The 24,900-nt window shown below is 51.3% G+C and overlaps 2 protein-coding genes across 2 annotated transcripts in view; one reads left to right on the forward strand and one right to left on the reverse strand.

Moving 5' to 3' along the window:
- Nucleotides 1–1,233: 1,233 nt before the first annotated feature.
- PACC1 (proton activated chloride channel 1) lies at nt 1,234–12,442 on the forward strand. The gene is made up of 9 exons (XM_078606084.1): nt 1,234–1,496; nt 2,415–2,505; nt 2,690–2,802; nt 3,299–3,464; nt 3,648–3,802; nt 4,916–5,058; nt 6,964–7,102; nt 8,031–8,138; nt 9,048–12,442. The coding sequence occupies exons 1-9, from the start codon at nt 1,458–1,460 to the stop codon at nt 9,210–9,212; spliced, it is 1,119 nt and encodes a 372-aa protein (XP_078462210.1). The 5' UTR covers nt 1,234–1,457; the 3' UTR covers nt 9,213–12,442.
- Nucleotides 11,928–24,900, reverse strand: part of LOC144727332 (serine/threonine-protein phosphatase 2A 56 kDa regulatory subunit epsilon isoform-like) — a 32,716-nt gene continuing 19,743 nt past the window's right edge. The window contains exons 3-13 of the mRNA XM_078606076.1: nt 23,767–23,868; nt 22,844–22,936; nt 22,354–22,484; nt 21,845–21,904; nt 20,997–21,105; nt 20,568–20,621; nt 20,086–20,136; nt 19,023–19,142; nt 18,290–18,417; nt 16,256–16,357; nt 11,928–15,786 (exon numbers count right to left, since the gene is read on the reverse strand). Of these exons, the coding sequence (XP_078462202.1) occupies nt 15,678–15,786; nt 16,256–16,357; nt 18,290–18,417; nt 19,023–19,142; nt 20,086–20,136; nt 20,568–20,621; nt 20,997–21,105; nt 21,845–21,904; nt 22,354–22,484; nt 22,844–22,936; nt 23,767–23,868 (1,059 nt within the window). The 3' untranslated portion in view covers nt 11,928–15,677. The remainder of the gene's footprint in view (nt 15,787–16,255; nt 16,358–18,289; nt 18,418–19,022; nt 19,143–20,085; nt 20,137–20,567; nt 20,622–20,996; nt 21,106–21,844; nt 21,905–22,353; nt 22,485–22,843; nt 22,937–23,766; nt 23,869–24,900) is intronic.

Below are 24,900 nucleotides of genomic sequence, written 5' to 3' on the forward strand. Positions count from 1 at the left end.
GGGGGGTGGATTACAACCAATGAACGTGAGAGATGGCCACGGAGTCGGGAGGCCGTCATCCAGCAGTGGATTGAACATGGCTGTTGCAGCTGCTGAGTCGAAGGGGCGCCGCGGTATACAGGAAGTTCGTGGGTTCGATCCCACCCTGACGCCTGTATATTTGGAGTTTGCATCTTTCTCCCCGTGGATTTTTCTCCGTGTCCTCCGGTTTTCCCCTCCACATTTAGGAACATGCTTTTCGAGTTTTTTGGCTGCTATAAATGTCCATGTGCTAAGCCACTACCGTTGACCGATGATTTGTGGGCAGGTCGCTTTTGAAAAAGAGCTATATAGCTCAGTGGTCCTTACCTGGTAAAATAAAAAGTTTGAATAGTTTAATGTTCACCTTGAAGGTGGAGGGGGGAGTGGGGAGGATTATGTCAACACATGATTTGTGAGAGATGGCGACGGCGTGGGGAGGCCTTCATCCAGCAGTGGAGTGAGCATGGCTGCTGCTGGGTGCAGAGAAGGTCGGGGTCGCTGTCGGCATGGGGTCACGCGCGGTGACACCGGGTCACGTGGCGCCCCCTGGCGGCTGCCCCACCCCCACGTGACCCAGCTCGTGAGAGTCACGTGGGGGCACTCAAGGGGCAGGGGGAGGAGTTACCGTCTTCGGGAAGTTTACACAACGCAAACATGAATTGCAACACGACGATCAGCAACAACAAAAACATTACATTGATGTTTAACTTTTACAAAAAATCATTACTTGCAACACAACAATCAACGACTACAAAAACATTCCATTGATATCTAACGCTTTAAAAATATCCACTGAATTATGTACTTTATTAACATAAAAAAGAACGTTCGAAAAAAAAATTCAAGGGAGAAAAAATAATGATATTTTTTTTATTGTTTTATATAAATATTATTTTATTATTTCCCTTCTCCGTTACTTTACCGAAAGAACCAAGAATATAAATCCCTGCAGTCACGAAAGCTTTAAATAAAAAAAATGAAACATTTGTCAAAAGTAAACAAAATCCACGAGTTTCACCCAACCCCGCCCCTCTCCCTCACGCCCCGCCCCTCCCCTCGTGGACGACCACGTGGTGTGACCGAGTCTCTCGACCCTGCGGCTGCTCTCGTCTCGCTCGGAGAGGGGTCACGTGGGCGCAGGGGGCGGGGCGACAAGCCGAGGGGGCGGAACGACAAGCCGAGGGGGCGGGGCGACAAGCCGAGGGGGCGGGGCGACAACCCGAGGGGGCGGGGGACGCTGCTGACAGCCGCCGTTGTTCACAAGCGCAAGTCGCGGTTAGCGGTTGTGGTTGTTGTGGTTTTTGTTGTTGTTGTTGTTTGTTTATATTGTTGATGTAAATGTTGTAGTTGGTGGTAGTTCCGGTCGAGGCGTCGGTCGCTGCTGCAGGCGGTGGGGAGTTCTCGCGCGTTCGCGGCTGAGATGGCGGCGTGAGGAGATGATGCGCGCGGAGTTTCGAGCCAATTCCTACTCCGAGGTGAGGGGAACAATCAGCATCATCATCAGCAACATAATCAGCAACATCAGCAATAACATCATCATCAGCAGCAACAACAGCATCAGCAGCAACATCATCAGCAGCAGCAACATCAGCAGCAGCAACATCAGCAGCAGCAGTAGCAACATGAGCAGCACTAGAAGCAGCAGAATCCTCCTCAGCAGCATCAGAATCGTTACCCCCCAGCATCGCCACCGCCATGGCGTCTCATCTGTCAGCTCGAAACTTCTCCACTCACCTCACCCACCCCCTCACCCCTCTCCTCACCCCTCTCCTCACCCCTCTCCTCACCCACTCCCTCATCCCCCTCTCCTCACCCCTCTCCTCACCCCTCTCCTCACCCACCCCCTCTCCTCACCCCTCTCCTCACCCCCCTCTCCTCACCCCTCTCCTCACCAACTCCCTCTCCTCACCCACTCCCTCATCCCCCTCTCCTCACCCCTCTCCTCACCAACCCCCTCTCTTCACCAACCCCCTCACCCCCTCTTCTCACCAAACCCCTCACCCCCTCATCTCACCAAACCCCTCACCCCCTCTCTTCATCCACCCCCTCACCCCTCTCCTCACCCCCCTCTCCTCACCCCCCTCTCCTCACCCACCCCCTCTCGTCACCCACTCTCCTCACCCACCCCCTCCTTCACCCACCCCCTCATCCCCTCTCACCAACCCCCTCACCCACCCCCTCACCCACCCCCTCACCCCCTCTCCTCACCCACTCTCCTCACCCACCCCCTCCTTCACCCACCCCCTCATCCCCTCTCACCAACCCCCTCACCCACCCCACCACCCACCCCCTCACACTCTCCTCACCCCTCTCCTCACCCTCTTATCACCCCCTTCTCACCCCTCTCCTCACCCACCCCCTCCCTCCCCTCGCTATGCGCGTTGCCGTCTCAGTTGGATGAAGATGAGGAGAAGGCGAACGTCGTCAAGGAGAGACGAGGCGAGGAGGAGGTCACCCCCTCGCCCAATGGCAGCGTCGGTGACGGTGAGTTGTTGCCGTCTAGGGCTTCACGGGGTCCCAGGGATCAGAGTTCATGCCAACCACGCTACGCCACTCACACCCAGGGGGTTCTGGATTTTCGGGGGTCCAGCAGGGGCCGGGGGGAGTGAGTCGGACGGGTCCCCCGAACGCGGCGCGTTAACGAGGTGGTGGTGCGTGTCTCCCGCAGACGAAGAGGAAGATCCACCTGGTGACGAGGTGGTGGATGTGGGGGGCGAGGGGGACGCCACAGCTGAGGAGGTGGTGGGGGGCATGCGAAGGTTTCGCATGCGCGTGAGTAAGGTGAACAAAATAATGTATAATATAATAATGTCCTCTATCTTGGACAACCTCACCGGGTCTCAAAACCAGGGCTTAATTTCAGCCGGGTTTTTTGTAAAATATTCCTGCACCCGGCACACCGCATCCAGTATACATATTGTATTGGCTTTGGTTGCCACCTCCCTGTCTACCAGCGGCCCACACAACATTGAGACGTGAAGGCTGTGATTCTGGGGGGGTCTCGCTACATTGGGGTGTTTGGCCGATTCCATCAATGAGCATTCATAGCCCCGTGTGGCAGGACACCGGAGAGCCCGTTCACATTGAACACAACTGGGTCGCACTGCTCGTCGGCGTGGCTGAGTGGTGCTGCGTATGCCTCACGCCACACAGGGACAGCTGCCATCGGTGCGTCCCCTAGGCGAGCAAAACTGCAATGTGAGACAGTCGGTTGGGTTTATGGGCACAATGTAAATGCCGGTGGTGGTAGCGGTGATTGCTGCTGCCTGTGCTGCAGCTGTGCCTCAAGAACCTGGTGTCGGTGCTGCTCGTGGTCTTCTACCTGGTGCTGTCGGCAGTCGCCTCCTTCGTGGCGTATCAGTCCATCTCCGACTTCCAGCACCAGGCACAGCACCCGGCCATGTCAGTCTCGTACAAGGCGGTGGAGCGCTACGACGCGCCCGGTACGCTCCCCTCTCCCCCCTCCACCAGCGCTACTCTGGCCAGGGTGGCCATAAGTGGGGTTCGGGTATTTTTTGGGGTCATCCGGAGTCAGACTTGGGGTTGAGGCTGGGTTTGGGGATCACCCTGATGTGACGTCAGCTGTAGTTGTGCTGCTGCTGCTGCTCCCCGTGCGCCCACCACAGGCATCGCGCTCTACCTGGGCAGCGCCGAACTGCTGTCGTGCCGCCATTACTTCCACAGCGGCGTGTCGGTCATGGAGAGGCCCGGCCAGCCCGGGGACGTGCGGTGCAACATCCTCACCGTGGCCTACCCCGACCCCTACCACAACACCTCGCAGGTGCTCTCCGCACGGCACCCACAAACACCACGCAGTGCGGTGGCGACGTGACAGATGATGGGGCAGCGTACGCTCACGTGACGCTAATCACGTAGTCCTTTGCCTCCTGTAGTGTTTTATCATTATTATTACTACGCTTGTTTACCCAGGAGAGCCCGAGTCTCGTTATTCTTTTTTCAGGAGGGTCTTGCCAAGTTCTCAGTCGGGGGTGACGTTGGCTATATATATTCCAACGTGGATGGCTTTGCAAAATTTGTCAAATCCTGACCTTGACGCCGGCATGCAACGACCTCCTCTTACGAATGGTATCACGGGATCTTGAACGTCCACTGCGCAACAGATGATGCGTAGTCAAACTTTGAACCGCTGCAACGGGCGGCGATTGCGGTTCCACTGGGCTGCAGTGTTGGTTTAAATGTTGACTTAAAGGTCGCGTGCCGAGCAGCAGCACTACATTGCTCCGTGTAATTTACTGCGCGGAGCTGTCTCGTTTACTGGGCTTTAGGGCTTAGTTGCTCACGGAATGTTTTGCACGTTGCCGTTAAGACCGGAGAAGGTGGCACGTGGCCAGTAGCCGCAGCCACAGCGAGAGAGGTGTGTGTACTGCACGTGTCTATGAAGTATTGTGTACCGTGATGTGGCTCAAAGGTAAAGAGCGCAGAGCCAGCACGCGGAGAACTTGGTGTTTGAATCTTGGTGGCTGCCTGTGAATAACCGGGGTTTGGAGTGTTGCGAGGTGATGGATTGGTTAACAATGACTGCACAAAAAATAAATGGCTTTGAATTGGGTCCAGCACGTAACCAAATTTCAGTTATATAGTAAAACTGTCAGTTTGATTGTCGTGCGATGAACATTACTCTCATACAGTAGAGCAGGTGGAAAAATAACATCCCCTACTATGTTGCTTGAAGGGATCTCAGAAGTAGCTCTACAATATCCTCTTCTCCAAGCCATTTTCTAACGTGAAAGCGGCAGGGCATTCAGGATAGAATTGGGGTTAGATTTAAAAAAAAAGTGAAAGTGTAGTTTACCGTGACGTGCCGCCATGTCGTGGAGTGCCGTGGAGTGCCGTGCAGCGCGGTGATGGGAAGTGCGTGGTTGCGCGCGTGCAGAAGAGTGCGCTGGTTGTGCGGGGGCCTGAGCGAGTGCAGGAGAAGGAGCAAATCTTCCTCCACTTCCGTCTCAACGGCAGCACGCAGCAGTTCAGCGCCATCGACTACCTACTCTTCTCCTCCTACGTCAGCCTTGAGCGCAGGTGCTCGCCGCCGCCACCACCACAAGTAGTCGACTTGAATGTTTTAGCGGCTTCATCCGTTAGCCGACTTATCCCGCACCACCGTCCTTCCGAGCGGCGTTCACTTCCCCTGCAGCGCAAGTCCCATGGGAATCCCAAAATGGAGCGACTTCCCAAATTCCATGAGATGGGAGCGCTTTTACTCACCCCCTCCTCGACAGAAACACAGTGAGGAAGAGGCCGGGTCATTTGGAGGTCAAAGTGCTGAAGTCCGGGTTCTCGTTCAGCTTTTGGTCGCCCGTTAGCAAACGGGTTTTTCAGGTGTAACGAGTTGATGGTCTCAACCCGGTCACCCAATTAGTGCACAAAAATATAAAACTTCGCTTAATTTGCCAAAATTCCAGCGCTAAGAATTTAAAATATTTGGTTTGATTATCATTTGCGAGGTCACTCAGAGGTAGTTCTGTGATACTTGCCTCTGCGGGCGATTCTCCCACATGAAGGGTTGCACTGCTCTGTGACAGATCTGAGTGGATTCTCCATCTCATGGCATGATAACTGTCACACCATGCCCTTGCGTGTTAGAGATAAAACCCGGGGACAAAGACACAAAAAATTACAAAAGTTACTTTTCCTCTCAACGCTTGGTCATACCACGTGGGTGTGGGAGCACACGGAGGTCAAGGCGGCAGCGGTTTTAACTGAACCTCAAACTCAGGCGGAATTTTACTAGTTTTTCAGCTCATGCCGGGGGCCGTTAAACTATAGGGCACTAATGCGAGGCACAAATAGGACGCTTGGTCAGAACCCGAGTTCAACCAGCGGAAGGCGGGAGGAAGCGAGAAGTGCTGATAAGTATCTGTGAGCGGTGCGTGCTCGAGTCACGCACTCGAGAGACGCTATCCAGTGCCAACCTCATTGTAACACATTTTGTACATTCCACAAGTCAATAAACAACTGGCCAAACATCATAACGGTCTTGGCACTCACTGAAGCTATGTTTTAAAAGTAGGCACGTCATCATCATCGTGAGATAACGCTTGTTTATTAATGAGACTGCGTTGTTTCCGACTGTTACGAGCGTGGGCGTTGCTCATCTCCTGTTTACAGCCCTGCTGAACTAGAGCTGGAAAGTCTGCATTGCTATGGGGGCTGGGCGAGCGAAACACAACAACTTCTGTTCGTTTTATCTCTCCCGGAAGGGTGATTCGCTGAGTTAACCACTAACCGGGGATCTGAACTCGCAGCCTTCCAACTGGCGAGCAAAGCGCTTGAACAGAAGTTCCCTAGTTCAAGTCAACTAAAGCGATTGCCCATGGGAGAGGCTGGTGTCATAGGAGCTTGCAGTCCACGGTAAAGCAGAGTGGCAATACTGCAAGTAGGTTACCGCATTCTTTTAGGTTCAATGTTTCAACGGGCCCTGATTACACTTCATATCCCAACTTTATTTCTGGTATGTCTGCGTGTGATTGACCAACTCACGCATGCTGCTCACGTTAATCACGACTGTTGTTACATTTCCACGCCTCCATTGCTCGCCGTTGTGGTCGACAGAGACCGGCGTGGTCAATGGTGACGTAGTGGAAACCAGAATAAGTGTGCAATACGATTGACATAATTCTCTGTTCTCGATATTTGTCACCACCTCGTGTGCGGAGGGTTGAACGAGCAATTGCCTGCCATAATGGACGTATCATAACTCGCGTAAACAGTGCTCGTGAGAAAAGTATGTTGCATTGACGGCTGAAGTTCCACATTTGGCCCGGCTTGCTCGGTCTGCGCGAATTTATCTCTACATCTGAATATCCCGCACCGGATTTTGCTCGGCAAACGACACGGAGGTGGCGACTCGGGCGCCACCTGCGTCTCGCCAATGCTCACCACCCCCCCCCCCCGTCACCCTCCACCCTCCCCGTGCTCTCCCAGCACCAACCGCCCGAGCTTCATGATGCAGATGGAGCGAACGCAGTCCATGTGGACCTTCTCCGGGGGCTTCCGCACGTGGGTCAAGATGTCGCTCGTGCGCACCAAGACGGACCGGCCCTCCGAGGAGTTCACCCTCGAGGTGCCACCACCTTCTTGAAACGACGCAGTGAGCGATGTTACAGGGACTAGGGGTTAATCGCTACGGTCGAGCGATGTTACAGGGACAGGGTTAAATGTTACGGTAAGGAGTGTCATGGTACTCGAGTGATTTCACTGCACTGCCATATATTGATGTGTAACAGCCGAGTCTCCCGCGCATCTCCCTTGTATACCAACCCAGGCCATGCCCCCCTTCTCGATCATTCTCGCAGACTCTGGACGCTCGCTCCGTGGGCAGACTCCACCGTCCTCTTCCGTCACCTGTTCACGCTCTCTTCTCAAATATTCCCGGAGCCACCAGTCTCTTCACACTCACAACTGATACCCCTGTCATTACCTCCCGTGGCCACAGATGCATTCGCACCGCATGCAGGCTATTGTCATACTCTTCCCCGCCATAGGAATATGGAATTGCGACTGCTGTCTTAGGGCTGTGAACGGGAGACGAGCATCACCTTGATGCTCAGAGACGATTTTGTGAAGTCGTTGCTGGCCGATAGTCGCCGCTCCAATTTTCCATGTAACGAACGTAGGATTCCCAACCCGGGACAAATGTGATGGTAGCTCCCTCTAGTGGGCACTGGAGATGACAACTTCCAAGGAGATGAGAGGTTCTTGGGCGCTGTAAACTATCACAACCAGGAGTTCACCGTTTTCAGAAAAAATACTCGCTTTTCATTGGCCAGGCAGGATACGCCATAATTTTCCACCAGGCATGGGGAACAGTTTCCTACCCGAGGGCCGTATAGAACTTTCCGAATGGCTTATGTGAGCAGCCGCACATTCACTCGCACCTCGGCCACGTTTGTTGGCATAAAAAGCCCTCGCGGTGAGACGAAGCAACTGAGCACGGAACTTCATCGCCGTCGCCTCTCACGCGGGGCATCTCTTTCGTGTGCGCGGCGCAGTCCAGCGTCGTCAAGTACAACGACGAACGCCCGGAGAGCGAGCGGTCCGACGAGCTCTTCTTCATCGTTTTCGAGTGGAAGGACGCACTCATCCAGGAAGTGCAGGGGGTGAGTGACCCCAACGACATTATTTGCAACATTCACCCCAATTGTTGGATGTCACGAATATTTTTTGTTTGCTGCAAACTTATTTTTAAGTAATTGCAGTCAAACGTTCATTGCAGGAAAATATATTTTAATCAACATTACTTCGTGCAATAAGTTCGATTTCGCATGTACTGAGGTTGTTTTGCTCTGGTTGCTATTTTTTTATATTTTTCATTTTTTTTTCCTGCCTCAGCAGCTCTCCTATATTTTTCACCTGATGACGATTGCTTGTGTTGCGATCGAAACGTGATATTTTTCTTTTATTATTTTTCTGTCTACGTGGCTTTACCGAAAGACCCAAAGAATATTAATTCCTGCAGTCACGAAAGATTTAAGTCAAGATAAAAACATGTAAATTATATGTTGTTAGGTTTGGGTTAAGGAAGCAGAAAAAGGCTAAAGTGAGAACGTAAACAAGATGGAAAATAACGATTCTTTACTAGGAACACAGAATCCTGAAGATTCATTGCATCACTGCAGGGGAAAACCGGCTCATTGCGTGGCCTCGCTGTGGTTGTGTTCACGTGTAGTAGAGTTAATTCTGTTAATGAGTGGCTGTACTGCTCCACTGCAGAGTTACTGAGAAGTTACTTTAGGGCATAGGTGTCGTGGTGGTATTGTGCAATTAACGTGCTGTGTCACTGCGCGGTGTAGTGATGGTTTTGTATTACTGTGTAGCAATGGTATCTAGTCGTGTTTGTACTGTCTCAATGTTGCGGTCGTATTTAGCAGCGATTCTACTGTGTTGCTATGCAGCCACGTCACTGTGTGGCGAGGACACGGAGTTGCCGTGTGGTGGTGGCAGCGGCGGTATCATAGCGCCGGGCAGTATCGGTGAGCCATCTCCGTTTGCGCGCGATGTTACCGCAGATCGTGACGGCAAACCCGTGGAGCGTGGCGGCCGTGCTGTGCGGGGTGCTACTGCTCATCTTCAAGGTGGCCGACTTTGCGACGAGCAGCGTGCGCTGGATGATCCGTGTGCGCAAGCGAAACCGCCGGCACCGCGTGCAGAAAATGAACAACATGGCCGCGTGAGGGTCGTGGGACTCATTCACTGGGGAGAGATCAAAGTAGTCGCGCAGTTTTGTTTTCTTCCTTTGTTTAGAGAATTATGACCGCAGTTAGGTGGAGGAGATACTCGGACACTGCTCCAGTCCGGTGGCGGCGGTGGTGGTAATTAAACTGAGCTCTTCTATGTAAATATCGCACTCGTTTTGGGACCACTTGGTGATAGCCACTCGTCGTCATCTCTGGATTGGAAGAGCTCCATGTGCGGCCACAGAGCCCTGTTTGTGGTTGCTCCTCTGTCGATTCGGAGGACTTGCGGGGGATAATCGGAGCGAATGCCTCTTTCCACCATGCAACCAAGCCACGCCAGTGCCAAGCCAGCCCAGTGTGCGGCTCAAGAGGTGTCAGTGTTGTTTTTCCATTGCAGAAGGCGAGCCGTGCCACCGACATAATACACAATGAACGCGGGATGAAACTTGTTAACCTTTGTCCCGAGCCAGATCCAGATTTCCTGTCACCAGTTTTCCAGTTAGATACTGGGTCGGCTTCATAGCCAGTGGAAAACTACCTGTACCACAATGGCCCTGTGCTGGCATGGCTCTGATGTGCAAGTGGGAAAAGGAGTTTAAGATACCATAACGTTGATCTTTAATAAACATATCCTATTAAATTTAACCACTAGGTCCGAGTGGCCAAATTGGGCTTAATAATTAAAATCTAGATTTAGCAAAGTGTTTGATTGTTTGCCCAAGTTCTGCAGCTGCATGGCAGCGCCACTACCAGGGGAGACGGGTAAACAGGCTGCGGGGGAGTGGGGTTCGCAAACGACAGTGGATGGGGACAGGAACAGGTGACAGCTTGTGGAAGATGGGATGTCCTTCAAGCTCTGGCCAGTTAAGTTAATCCCTTAGAGGCCATCCATTTAGTACGTACGCATGGAGGGGGGAGGGGTGTTTAACCCAAATGCGTATACTTGCGTATGAGGGGTTTACTGACAATGTTCATACGAATAGGAAATTGGGGTGGGGGGGGGGGGGGTGAAGCCTCGATAATAATTTGTCTACATTGGCCTTCAAATTCGTTAGATACACGTTAATATTATTAATCCTTGATCGTTTCTGCGTGGATTAAATATCGGCCGTTCTATAGGATTCGGGGGGGAGGGGGTACGTCAAGCGTATGCACGTACGCAGGTGGGGGGGGGGGTAAAAATACGCGTGCGTACAGGGAGGGGGGAGGGGTCAAGTTGACAGATTTTTGCGTACGTACTAAATGGATGGCCCCTTAGCTCCTATTTAATTCCGTGTCTATTTGGGGAGATTGTCACTGGAGTTGTTTTATGGAACTGGCCAATGAACCTCAGAGCAGAGGACCAGTATCTAAATATAAATTAAGTAATTTCAATATTTATAATTGGCATCTAAATTATACACTTAAAATTGGTAATTTGTGTATCTCAGCGAAATGATCCATGGTTCTTACTTGCATTGAAATTACATCACTCCAGTAATTTGTAACGAGAGTGCATTTTTACCCATCTTTGCCTGCCAGGAAAGTGCGTGTGCGTGCGGTTTTCACAAGAGGACACGGTGCAAGCACTGCCAATCCCCTGCATTTCACAGAGACGCCAACACAAACAGTGTGATGCATTGTTTTTACATCAAACGTACAAACGACGATTGTGATTTTAACACTTATTCCGACAAGCTGATTGCATGATCGCTCTGCCTGTTGTAGGGCCTGCTCGTGCCTTGCCGTGTAGTTAACGGTGGCTGTTGCACACCGCTCCCCGCTGCGCAGTGTGAGTCAACGCAGAGGACACACATACAGGAATAGGTTTTACCCTTTCTGGCAATAGAACAGGTGTGAAGATGTTGAAACACCAAATAGAAACATTTTGCAGGGAATTATGTCTACATGAACCACAGGTAGTTGTGGTGAACATGCAAACAAACATGCTCCGATAATTTCTGCATTGTCTTTGGAACTGATTGGCCTACGCCAGACACAGCATTCCTTCAGACCTCGTTTCACCATTGGCAGACCAGAGAACGCCGAAAGGCAAACAGTACAAAGACAACGCACTATCACAGCATTAAAAACTCGGTGTGAGTAGCTCCAAAATGGGACCTCTTTTAGCCAGTATCAAAGTATGAACAAATAAAACATTGCATTTTTTTTCATAGTTTTGATATTGGCAAGGTCCCATTTTGACACAGGACCGTGTGCTGGAAACAGTTTAATTTCAGCAGTGTCCTCCTTGCGCATGTTGAGAACACTACATTTTAAGAGACAAAATAATATTTGACAGTTGATATAAGAACGAAATTGCTGGTTAGTATTATGCTTGTTCACCCAGGAAAGCCTCGTGGACCCCCAAGACTGAGTATCCTGCCAATTGTTTTTGCAGCAGAGGGCATTGTTGCAATGTGTTCCCAACTAAGTGATTTTTTTCACATTTGGATTTTGACACCAGCACACGTGACCTGCTCTTTTCGATGAACTTCGAGGGATCTTTGTCCACTGACACAGGCAGCACATTAATGGTTGATACATGTGCAGTATTAAACAGGGCATCCGTGGACTCGAACAGCGAACCTCCCACAAGGGGCACACACGCCACCGCTTGACTGCCTGTGATGCAACCAGCAATGGGCTCGGTCAGTCGTGTAGGGAGTCCAGTAGTTAATCTGTGACCGGGTGAAATATCCAGGCTATTAATGGATGAGAGAGAAAGCGAGGTCTTCTCAAATTGCTTTATTGTATTCACAACATTCGGCCTTGAAAGGTCAATGACTGAAAACACGGGTGATCGCGATGCCATTATTCGTGCACCAGTAAAAGACGGCATCCGATCATCGTCTTTGGAATGAAAGTTTCCTCCGCTGATACTGTAGAGCATAAAAATACCTTTTTTAAAATAATTTATTTGTTTTATTTTACGAAAGGCATTCATGTAAGTAGGTAACAAACGTCACTCTCGCACCACACGGGATTCTTGAGCCGCCCTGACTGCGCCCAGTGAACCACTCATAATCTACGCACCACCACCACCACCGGCTCGCGACAGCAAAGCCCTGTCGTCATCAACACACGACACCTGATCATCCAAAATCCTACTCGCAAACTCGTGGACCTGCCGCCCCTGTTAATCTTCACAAGGGCAAACACTTAAATCGGTTTGATCCATGATCCTTTAGCATTATAAAGCAAATAAAACCGTGGCAAAACAGCTCTGTAATAAACAGTTGGACTGACCTGTGCTGACCAAGGGCATCGCATTTCCCGGTGTCTGTATTGTGCTGCTGCAGTACAAGATAATCTTGCTGTGTGTACTAGTGCTCGATCAACCGGCACTAGTTGTGGGGCTCACAGGGCAAACGGATGTGACTACGGGATCGATAGGGATGGAGTTAACACATGGATTCACAAACATATGCAGAGGTTAAAGATAATAATTTGACTGTATGGAAAATGTGGGCTTGGGCAGGCACGATCATAGTAGGTTGGCTATGTACCTACGCACGATCAAGACTAGATGGAGTGGGAGCCAATGGAGGGAAAGTGTCGGAGAGGACCACCATCATGGAGACGGAATGATAAAATCAGCGCTTGTGCAGGTGCCAAGTGGATTCATGCATTACAGGACCATGGAACGGTGACACCTTGGGGAGGCCTTTATCCAGCAGTGGATTGACCATGGCCCATGGAGGTTGGCATTTGGGATAGAGCTACTGATTGGTTGAAGTGCTGCTTTTCGGCAGCAGCAGCGCTAACTACAGCACCACCCAAGACACAGCGCGCGTGTGTAGGCGTGATGTTCGGCAAAACACAACAGCCGCAGGCCTTTCCCGTGGTCGGAGACGCACCCACGGGTGTGTCCTCACTTGGTGAGTCAGTCAACGACAGCTCATTGGATTGGAACTTGCACAAAACACCTAGGCGGCGCAATGGGGGTTCAATGTTTTCTCTACTGCTCACCGAATACTAGCCAGGTCGTTGATACACTGGAGCAGACTGAAAGTGACTAGTAGCCGCAGCCCTACTGAGAGCGTATACTGGATATGGTGTGCCGGGTGCGGGATATTTTTTCGGACCACCAACCTGGACAGACCGAGCTGTATTGAAGCCCTAGTCCTATTGCCATCAACCATACACGCCAAACAGGGTGCGCGTTGCTTTAGACACTCAACCGCCATCCACCGCCTTTGCTGATCTGCTCGAGATGATGGCACTCCACCTCCCACACACACCCCTACACTACCTGAACCGCCCAGCGCCAACAGCCGCCGAGGCGTTGTTTAACTTTACAGATGCAGTCCAAAAATCACGTGGCTCTTGTGGATACGGAAACCCACACTGTTGCGCAAGTATTTAGGCCATTTGACACGAGTTAAAAAAATTAGCTAAATTTGGGATGACGTTCCGAGTTAACCGGCATTGAAGATTTCAATTCGCAAACCTTCCGATTGCAAGTCGCTCGCTCCACCAATGGGCTGCCCCTGGCCTCGCACTCGGGTGTTACCACCATGTCACGGCACTGGCGTATTAACCAAACACACCGTGCGCTTGTGTCGGACAGCTAGAGAGACCCAGCCTGGGTGTGTTCATACACCCAGGCTAGGTTGCATCTACATTTAAACCAGAAGCAAAAATCCAGTTTCAGGTTCGACCAAATTTCCACTCTGGGACATCTCATGACAGGTAGCAAAACGACAGTAATCCTTGTACTTGGCAACCGACGCGTCCACTGCACCGCATATAAACTGCCTGGAAAACCTGGACCGGACTACAGTCTAATACTCCGCACCGTCAAGCAAATCACAGGAGCTACTGAAATTGCCAAGTCCGACACGACACCTGGGGAAAGACCAAACAAGTCATCAGGGTCACGATTCCCGGAACGAAACGAGGCGGGGCGGTAGCCTTCTCCGCACCTATGCCTCTCCTCGCGTCAAACCCAAGAACAGTTCAAAAATTGTCCGCCAGGTTTAGCGCGAGGACGCGGAACGAAGATTCCCACCGGTGTACAACGAGGTGCTCCAAACGTGCCAGCGGATGGCGCACGTGGTGGTTGGGCAAAGGGAAAACCCAAAACCGCAAGCGATGTAGCTGGCGCAGGCGGGCAGGAGGGAGGAGAGAGGGAGGCGCAGCATGCGTGGTGGAGGTGTGCTCATACCACAGCTCGTGCCGTCAGCAGGCCGGCAATCGCAAACAGATTGGCCTGCTAGCTCTTATAAACGTCAGTACACGTCTTTTTTTTCACGGCTTGATTTTTTTAAACTTTTACAGAATAACTGAAATACTATGCAACATCTTTACAAACTTTAAAAATATTTCTGAATAAGAGTAATGGTGTAAAGGTCCCAATATCCCCCCCCCGACCCCCTCTCCCCGACCATCTGCACCTCTGACGTGAGTTTGTATTGAGCACACCTCCGCCCGTTCGCTTTTGTCAAAAGCAACAAAAAATATAACGACCTTTACACAGAGTGCCCTTATAACGCGCGCACACACACACACACCTTCCCAAGAACAGAACCCAACTTTACAAACCGGTACTAGTCCATGTGGAAACGAGTGAAAGTGCCGGGGCGCACCCCAACAAATTAAGTCGCAGGAAGAGAAAACTTTGGGAAGAAACGCAGCCCGGCCGCTCGCTGCGTTCTTCTACGGAACTCCGAATACTCGCGTAGAACACCTTTGCATTTTAAGTTTCTCTTTTAAGTTTTAAAAACCAAATTTGAGACGCTAACGTCTGCGTAACTGTTTACGAAAAAACCCTGTGGAAGACAAAGGCATATGTACAAGGTGTCTGACGAGTCGATGCTGCGTCACATGACGCGCCCGGTTCCTGGATGCACTTCAGGAACTAGCTCTTGTCCAGATATGTTTGCGGTATTTTTTTTTTTTTTGCTGAAGTACGTAACGTCCGAATGAATAAACCTGAAATGTTTAATCGCGGTGGAGGAGGGGGGGGGGTATTATTTTTTTCGGGCAGAGGGAGTCGAGGCGTTCGTGTACAGAGCGCTCGCTCTGGGGAGTAAAACCACCACACATGCAACCTCTCGGCATTCTGGTCGGCCAACGCTGCACACACGCACGCATGCGTACACACGTACAAACACATCGCGCGTACAAACACAGTCGCTCGCATACTACGTGCGCATGCTGCACCCGACACAAGACGCGCGCTCGCCTATCGTCCCCGCTCTCTGGACATTTTGCACCACCTGTTTATTTATTTATTTTAAAGCTCACGCGCGGTGAGTTTAAGGCCAAAGGACGTTCATATACTTAGAAACGCAACGCACAAACACCCACCATCTCAAGCGTTCCTTTCACCACTTTTGATGTTTGCAAACTCGTGTTATGCCCCCTCAAAGAAATAGAAACAAAAATTAGAAAGTAAAAAAAAAAATAGGAGAGGGTGTGGAGGAGGATGGAAACCTGACGTGGGGACCCGCGGTCTGCGGGGGGGGCGAGGAGGAGCTAGCTGGTGCCTGCCGCGCGAGCGCTGTTGTTGTTGGGCGACTGCTGCAGCTGCAGCTCCTCCAGCCTCTGCCACAGATCTTCACGCTCCTTCTCCCGCTTCCTCTCCCTAGCACCACACCGCACACCAAGCACACATCTCAGGTGGGGGGACGTCTGTTGGTTGCGAGATGCCCGAGGAGGAAAGGATCATGCACGACTGCTGCCACCCAGTGGCAAGAATTGACCCTTGAATGCACACGATGACGACTTTTCCTAGGCCAGTAACACATTTGCCGAATCAATTAACATTTTCTCGTGTTTGTTTTCGTGCCATTTGATCCGTCTCCTTTGTTCTCTCTGTAATAAACATCTCGTTTGGCCAGCCTCATGTACCGTCTTGTGTCTATAATGTCCTGTGTGTACCATCTCGTGTGTTAAGTCTCATGAGTTCCGACGACTTTCCAAAAGAAACCCAACTGCATCAATTATTCACTAGTCAAACACAATGGTATTTACATGCACGGGGCGAACGGCGACGCCGCACTGAAGACGTCCAGTGGACGGCGACAGTGACTGTCTTGTAAGGGAACTCTCACCGTTGCCGCTCCGCCTTGTAGGAGGCTGTGAGCTCATCAAACAGCTTGCTGTTCATCTCCATGAAGGTCTTGAGGATGTTGTACACCAGGGCAACGATGGTTCTGAATACCGCCACGCACAAAGACAAATCCCCCCCCATATAGCCTTAACAAACTTTTGGGGCAAGTGCTGTTAGCGAGCACCTATGAAGGCCGATATAGCACACGAGGGGGTGGGTGGCCAGCATCGCACGCGACTTTGTCTCCCCAGTGGACATGTTTACAGACCACACTAGGTACTCATTTGAGACTGAGTAGACCTAGGGGAGGCCCAGGACCGGTTCAGATATTCGTCGCTGCTGTTGACGGAGCAGGTATCGAACCCAGGTCGCCGGGCTCATAGCGCAGCTCGCTAACCACTACACTACCGCTCCCCACGTACACACATACACACGGAGACACATGCGCAAACACACATTCAGAAACCAACACACAGACACGTGCGTGCACACACAAAATTAGGTCACACACATAAGCAAAAGAGACATTCATACTCTTTGGAAAATGCTCAAGTGAATTTTCACTTCAGCATTTTCTTGCTGTGGTTGTTCCACCTGATGCAGATTGCTTGTGTTGCGATCGAAACGTCGCGATTTGTTTTTTTTTATTCTACCTACGTGACTTTACCGAAAGAATCAAATCAAGATTAAAAGAGACATTCCCTGGCATCTGCCTCAGCCGTGCTGGTGGTATTACACACTGCACCGGGCATCCATTGAAGGCTGAATTGAGCAAGAGGAGGCCTAGATGGTTCAGTAGTCACTCGTCACAGATAGAAATCGTGCCCAGGAATTTAAACCAAGGTCGCCGGGTTTGCACCACCACGCTACTGCTCCACCCAGCCACACATGCACAGAGACACACACGTGCACACTGAGTGCAACCTCAATGCTCCTTATAGCCCGTGAGGTTTACGCGTAAACCATGAGCTGGGTAAATCTTGACTTACTTAAACCTTTCGTGACTGCAGGAATTTATATTCTTTGGGTCTTTCGATAAAGTCACGCAAATAGGTTGAAACAAATTATAGTAGTTTTCTGTTTATTTTATTATTTTTGAACCTATCTACGTGACTTTACCGAAAGACCCAAATAAAATGAGCTGGTAGTCTACAGCAAGTCAAAACTGACATTCAAATTAAGATCAGCGTCGGCGAGTCAACAGTTTACGAGACAATATAGATGGGGTTACATTTTGCATCAAAACGGCCACTTGAGTGCCGTACACAGCTGCGGTGGAAGTGCAATTCAGCGGCGGTGGCATTTGGCTACTGTGTCATGGACCAGACCATTCATCGGCAGAGAATTGAAAAAAGACACCAAGGATTGAATAATGTAGACTGCCGTACGCGACACTACCGCTCGACAAAAAAACGACAGATGAAGGCAACAGAAGCAGAGGACGTCCGAGCTGAAACCGACGGCTTTAAGGGGTCATTCTGGAGGTCGATGGAAAGGACGCAAGACCAGCAACTCGTTGCTGATAGAAAACAATGGAGAAGGACTGATGGCGGCTAATATTGGGACAATTAGTCGACTAATCAAAGATAACATCGTCAACTACTTAATTTCTGGTCGATTGTTCGGACCCCGTTAAAAATGGCCACGCTGACATCCTGCCTCTCGAAGGCGAGAGACCCCATATAAAACACAGTCCCAGCGCGACACGGCTGATGATACATCACCATGCCCCACCCATCACCTCCAGTCAAGCGGCACATGCAGAAACAGAGGTGAGAATTTTATCCCCAATTATTTTCGTGCGATCTGGTTAGTCGAGCAGTCGAACTGATAATTTTGAAGAGTTATCGATTACTTAAATATTACGATATCCCAGACCTATCTGTCACCCATGGAGCCAGTGGCCTCCACAAAGCTGGAATGTAAATTAAGAAAAATAAGACGCGGATTTTGGCCATGGTCGGAACTGCGCTTTTCAGGCATGGTGGTGGCAGTAGCGGCAGCAGTTGGTGGTGGTGGTGGCGGCAGAGCTCACTGGTTCCAATGCTCCTTGGAGACTCGGTAGAGGCTGCCGAAGACGATGGGCAGGATGGTGGAGATGTTCTCCTCCATGAGTCCCAGGATGTACTCGTTGTTCCAGTAGTACATGGCCCGCTCCGCAACCTGCGCGTGCCACACAACATCGCGCCGAGCGCGAGCCAAGCTTTTCACTCCCGCCCTCGTCCACCACGGTGGGTCATCTCGGCACCGCTAACGAGCGCCGGGTGAGCGACCGCGCGACGTCAATGCCGGTGTCCAGGACGCATGTAGGGGACGGGCGTGAGGTACGACGGTAATGCGTCGTAGGCCGTGTTACTAAAATATATTAAACCCCTGACGGGTCGGGGGTGGTCGACCCAGTGGGCAGGCTAGGCGAGGCCTCACCTGGAACCTCACTTGAGGTAGGATAAAAAGTTCAACTAAGTACCCCTAACTCACTCGATACATGTCTATATATGTATGTGTGTATACATCGGGTGTGTATGTATATAGGGCGTGTGTGTAGCACGTGGAGCCGCTCAGCTGTTCGGCGTTTATGACGCTGGTAACCTACATCAGTCACGGGGTCGGCTGTGTGGGAGGTCGAGGTCGGGATTGTTTTAGCATCAAGGTCCGACTAAGCGACGTCGTTGAAAACGACCAAGGTCGACCACATCCACCGCTGTGGCCCAACACCTAACCTGCGGCGCAACAACGAAAACCCGGGATGGAGTGCGTGCGTTGCTCACCTGGAAGTGGGGGCTCGACACGCACTTGGCGATCTGGCGGAAGAGTGGCTCCTGGATCTTGACAAACTGGTTCGATTCGATGACGTCCAGGATCTCCTCCAGCTCACCCAGAAACATCACCTGTGCACCACGGGGGACCATGCCGTCAGTACCCACGCGTGCACATGCAGCCCCCTTTGATCAATCCACGCCTCGCCATATCACGTGCGGGTTGTGGGGGTTTTTTGACCATACTTTAAGCCGCTGGTTCGTGAGGAAGGCAGGAAGAAGACATGGGAGCATAGAAGTAAAGGACAACAATGGAGTGTGATGCAGTGCCCCCTGCTGCCCCCATGTAGCCTCACAGTCGAGGTGCTCTCGCTCTCTCTCACTCCGGGAGGAGTAAGATTTCAATCCAGTTGAAAATGTCATTAATGAGCGGTGTGCCGGCTTTATTTGCTTTAACCAATTCGTGGTTCCAACAGATCAAGACTTCAAAGCAGCTTTGGCAGACTTGGTGTACTACTAAAACGAAACTAATGAAACTTTTTTTATTTTACCAGGTAAGGCCCACTGAGCTATATAGCTCTTTTTCAGAAGTGACCTGGCTTAACGTGTAGAAATAATGTTAAGCAGCCAAATACTCTAAATGCATGTTATGTTGATTCTAAATGTAGAGGGGAGAAACCGGAAGACCCTGGAGAAAAATCCACGCGACCACGGGTTGAACATGCAAACTCCAAATATACAGGCGTCGGGGTCGGGATCGGCCCGGCGATCTTCTGTATACCAGGCGAGGGGTATTTAACATCTCGTCACCGTGGCACACAGCAGACGGGTCGTCACGTGGCCGTCATCCTCGTTGGGAGCATGATTTAGGCAACAACGATGCGCAGAGACAAGGCATCTCGCTCTCTCGGGGCAGGAAGAGAAACGACAGCAGCAAGGAAGGGACACAGCACGGGAAGCAGAACGCATTTTCGTTTCCCTCTTTTGTTCCAGGTCTCGGCTTTGCATTCCGGCTGAAATATTATGAACGAGTAACAGAGATGGATGATGGGGCTGCCTGTGCGGTTACACGCACTTCCTTCTGGCTGCACGTCTTCGGCCAGAACTTGAGCAACGCTCGAATCACCTGGGAACGAGGGGGCGGGAGAGACACAATTACAATTCAGTTCGGTTTCAATATGAGCACATACATAAAAACTGTTTTTTTTTTTTATCAGGTTTGTGTGAAACGAGTTTGTCGAGTGGTAGCGTCAACTGCTGTGTTCCGCGAGACATTTGATCATTCTCGGGTTGGTGACATTGCCCGTTTGGACACCGTTTGGCATTTCTCAAAAGCGACCGCCGCTTGCAACGCACGCGCTGTGCAGGTCACAAGTCCCGGGGGCGAGGCAAACGCGAGCGGGGGGGGGCTCTCGGTCACGTACGCCCTGGGGCTCACCAAGCGTAGGCGCATAGGTCAGCGAGCGAGCGTGGGCGCGTAGGTCAGTGAGCGAGTGAGCGAAAAAGCAGGTCATCGGGGGGGTGGGGGGGGGGGAGAAATGTCAGCCTCCAACTCACCGGCTCCGTCAGCTGCGGGTCTTTCTCCAGGAACTGCACCACACAGTACGCAAGCTGCAACCACACCGAGCACAATGCTTAATTGGTTAAAACTACAGCACAGCAGTCAAACAATGCAGGGAGATACCTATTTCATCTGTATGTGAGGATACAGCGCACCTGCCTGTAACAGACGTGCATTGCCCTTGTCGGTAACAAAGGTACAACACATATCTGTGCGCACTGTGACCTGTCTGTAACACGAGTAACTAGCACACATCTGTCTGCATTGAGAGTACCAGCAACACCTGTCTGTAACACGAGTAACTATAACACGCCCGGCTACAACAGGGATAGAGCACGTTTGTAAGCGGGGATACAGTGTACCCTGCCTGCCGTGCGTGTGCAGCATCCATAACACCTGTGTCTTAACAGGGGCAGAGCACGCACCTGCGCGTGGAAGAGGGAGAGAACCTTGACAGTGTGCAGCGGAAGCAGCACCTTCACCAGGAACTGCTTGTGCTCCGACTTGAGGGGCATCGCAAAGCCGTTGATGATGCTGCATACGCGGACACACACGCGGACACAGTCTCAGTGAAGATCCAGCCCAGGGCCAGGTTTAGAGATCTTTGCCCATGGAATACCAGATCAGAGAAGAGGCACCCCCCCCCCACTCACCTTCCAACTCCCCTTACACATAGACATCAACGCCAACACACACAAATACGAGTTTATTTTGTTTAACTAGCTGAGAACTCAAAAGACCATGACAGTCTCATGTGCATGAGTGACCTGAGGCATTAGCCTGCCAGTAGGGGTCCATGACTGCTGTTATGTTAATAGTAATTTGCGGTGTAATTTTTTCGAATTTGGCAAATTTGGACCCCGACGCAAGCACACAATGGCCTACTCTTACGAATGACGTCAAGGGATCTTTAACATCTGTGAGTGAAGTAGACGAAGCGTGGTGCTCTGTGCTTGAACCACTCCCGCTCGACGTCACAGGTTACTGCTCGGATACACAAACACGAGTCCAATTCTACGCGCAGGGTCAGGACGCAATGCCGATTTACTGGCGCATGCGAGGGCAGTAGTGGGCACCTGCAGCAAGATCCATCGTTGCACTGTACAACGCTTCCACGTTTACGCTTTCCGCCTAACACCAAACCCACACTGACCGGCGTGGTGAAGTACGGTCGATTAACCCCCACGGGCCCGCATGCCGTAGGGAAGCCCTCAACCAGCAGCGGAGTAACAATGAGGCCGTACGTGTGTGCGCACGCGAAGGCTCCTCTCACCTGCCCAGGATCTCGAGCAGCTCAGCCACGCCATTGAAATGTTCCGTCTCATAAATGAACCTGCAACACACGGCAGGGGATGGTGACGAAGGGGCCACCAGCAGGTCCTAGGGGTAGAGGAGGATGACCACCATCTGACCGAACGTCAAACATCAAACACCGGACGGGACGGAAGTGGTCTCGGTTGAAAGACTCCGCGACGGACAGAAAGGAGTGGAGAGACGAAGCGAGAAGATGTCGGTGAAGGGCATGGTCACGGCCCACGGCCCAAGAGGACAAAGAACCAGAGGAAGAATACAACACAGCAGTGCCATTATGAAAAGGCCTCCACTTATTTGAAGGTACCAAATGGGTGCTTAGGGTGGTCACGTCGCAGAACCAAGAGAAACGACGATAGGCTTGGGGAGGAGGCCTTCATCCTGCAGTGGATTGATCATGGCCGATGATGCCGATGATGTGAGCAGCGGAGAGCGCGGTCGGTTGGAGCAGTGCGTGGATCCATGTCTCACCGGAGGAAGATATTATTGATCTGCTTGCGGATGAAGGCGCGCAGCCCCAGGAACTTCCCGTAGATGCGGTGCAGCACGGTCTTGAGAAACTCGCGCTCCCGCGGGTCCTCGCTGTCAAACAGCTCAAGCACCTGCGCGGTACACATGCGCGGTACAGGCGTGGAACAACACACAAGGTACAGGCAAGGTTCACACGCATGGTACAGGCACGGCATACACGCAGGGTACACTCGTGGTATGCACACGGTACGCGCGTGGTACACACGCACGGTACATGCACAGTACACACACGCACAGTATTCAGGAACGGTTAATATGCACGGTATTAACGCACGGTATACACGCGCAGTACGCACGCTGTACACGCCACAGTCCACATACGATTCATCACCCATTTCCCCGCTGTGGCGGGACGTGCTCCTGGGAGGTGACGTTGTTTTTTGCCAATCGGGCAGAACACGGAGGCACGCTATGCCGCTGGCGACCGTACCTGTAAGACAAACTTCTGGTCGATGTACTTTTTGGCAATGGCCGGCTGGAACTCCGCGCTCTCCAGGAAGCGCAGGAAGAACTCGTAGACGAGCTGTAGGAGAGGGGGAGAGCGCGAACGTTTGTGCGCTGCTGTTGGCTCGTGCGGCCACGTGCAAGTGATCGCAGTGGCAATGTAAGTTGTTTGAATTTCGTTTTTAAATGTTTTCCAGCGAAATGTTGAAAACGTTAACGCATTAACTCTGTCCGTCCACCTGTCTGTCACTCAGGGTCATGGAAACTCTCGTAAAGATGACCCAATACAAATGGAATGTTAATGTAAAGTCGTGTTACTGTTAAGGACTTGCGCCATAGAAAACTGGCCACGTTGATCAAAACATGTGACGAGGCATCGCGTGTGGCTCACAAGGTGATGCAATCATCACGAACTACATACCTCTGGGGACAAACACACGTTAAAAGCGTCACAGAATCCGTGTATTGCATGCTTGCTTTTCAAGTTGTTATTCTGCATTAAACTGGAAAAGAAATGGCATATGTATGCAAGTACGGTATTGTTGGGACCCGCCATGAGTTTAAGCTTCGTCTGGTGTCACGAAGATGAGGGGAGAAGAAAGGAAGTGCTCTGTGGTAGAGGGAGGTGGGTTAAGTGGGGGGGTAGATATTTTCGTAGTGATACTACTTAATTTTATTTATTTATCGATGAATTCCAATCAGGACTCAATTTCCAGCAGGGTACTGAATTAAGATGCTGGGTCAGTTCTGTTCACCGGTGTTCAGAGCGTCATGAATGGTTTAATAAAATATAACCTTTCACAATTAATTGCATCCGGCAAGTAAGACAACATCGCATGGCCTATGTAAACCTGTGTTGGATTTCTCAGGGCTGTGGGTGCATTGTGGGGTGGGGGGGCGAGCACGCACCTGCAGGTGGGGCCAGGAGACCTCCAGCATGGGCTCATCCTCCTCGGGGTCAAACTCGTTGTTGTCGTTGGGCGGGAGCGCTCGGAAGACGTTGCAGGAGACCTGCGAGCGACCACACGGCGACACCGCCGCCGCATTAACTGCCACCGCCAACCACGCTTATGCTGCGCCAACCACGCTTATGCTGCGTCAACCACATGCAGCACAACGGTGCTCCGGTTAACAAGCTCTCCTCCCGCCACAGAGATGCTGCAAGGATCTCCCCGGTTTGTGCATCTTAGGCATGAAACGATTCATGCTCTATATTCTTGGGTTTTTTCGGTAAAGTCATGTAGGTAAAAAATAAAAATCACGACGTTTCGGAGGCAACACAAGCCTCCGTCTTCAGGTGGAACCGTCACAGCACGCTCGCTGTATCACCTGAAGACGGAGGCTTGTGTTGCCTCCGAAACGTCGTGATTTTAATTTTTTACCTACGTGACTTTACCGAAAAAAACCCAAGAATATGAATCCTTGCAGTCACGAAAGCTTCAAATCTAGGATTCATGCTCTTCCTGCCAGCGACTCGACGATAGGATGTCAAAAAATCAGGTCACAGAGGTCACAATTCAGCAGTGGATTGACACAGGGACTTATTAAAGTTATAATGAACTACTGTGGAATGGACACAGACATGGGACAATAATTAGTGAAGTCCAACAAGGCAGACCTCACATGACTGAGAAATTGGCATGCGGAAGAATCATTCTTAATCATTATTATTACCCACGGCGACAAAAGCAGCCTTTACAGAGATGACGTCTTGCATTTTTTCCTTCAGGTATAAAACGTGATAACATCAGCTATACAAAACGTGATAACATCAAGGCGAGTCGTTGGATGCCATTAAACAATCATTTTCTAAAAACACAAAAGAGTGGAGGGGGGGGTGCCAGTAGATTTCGAAAGAGCCTGGAGAACGAGACGGCACCCGCCGCTTCTCTATCGGTGCCCACGTGGCCGTGATCGCACGCCACGCACGTGCCGAGGAGCAGACGTGGGCGCCATGACGCATGCAGCCATCGCCACACAGCGCCGCCGCGGCCATCAGCGAGACGAGAGAACGAATCGGTAAACAGAGGCTTCAGCCGTAAC

This window comes from Lampetra planeri, chromosome 25 (genome assembly GCF_965212315.1).
Source record: "Lampetra planeri chromosome 25, kcLamPlan1.2.h2, whole genome shotgun sequence".
Lineage (NCBI taxonomy): Eukaryota > Metazoa > Chordata > Hyperoartia > Petromyzontiformes > Petromyzontidae > Lampetra > Lampetra planeri.

What these genes read in the sequence shown, in the direction of transcription:
- PACC1 (XM_078606084.1), top strand. Translation starts at nt 1,458, where the DNA reads ATGATGCGCGCGGAGTTTCGAGCCAATTCCTACTCCGAG. An exon ending in GAGCCAATTCCTACTCCGAG is followed by an intron (nt 1,497 to 2,414) that starts GTGAGGGGAACA and finishes TTGCCGTCTCAG; the next exon opens with TTGGATGAAGATGAGGAGAA. An exon ending in TACGTCAGCCTTGAGCGCAG is followed by an intron (nt 5,059 to 6,963) that starts GTGCTCGCCGCC and finishes GTGCTCTCCCAG; the next exon opens with CACCAACCGCCCGAGCTTCA.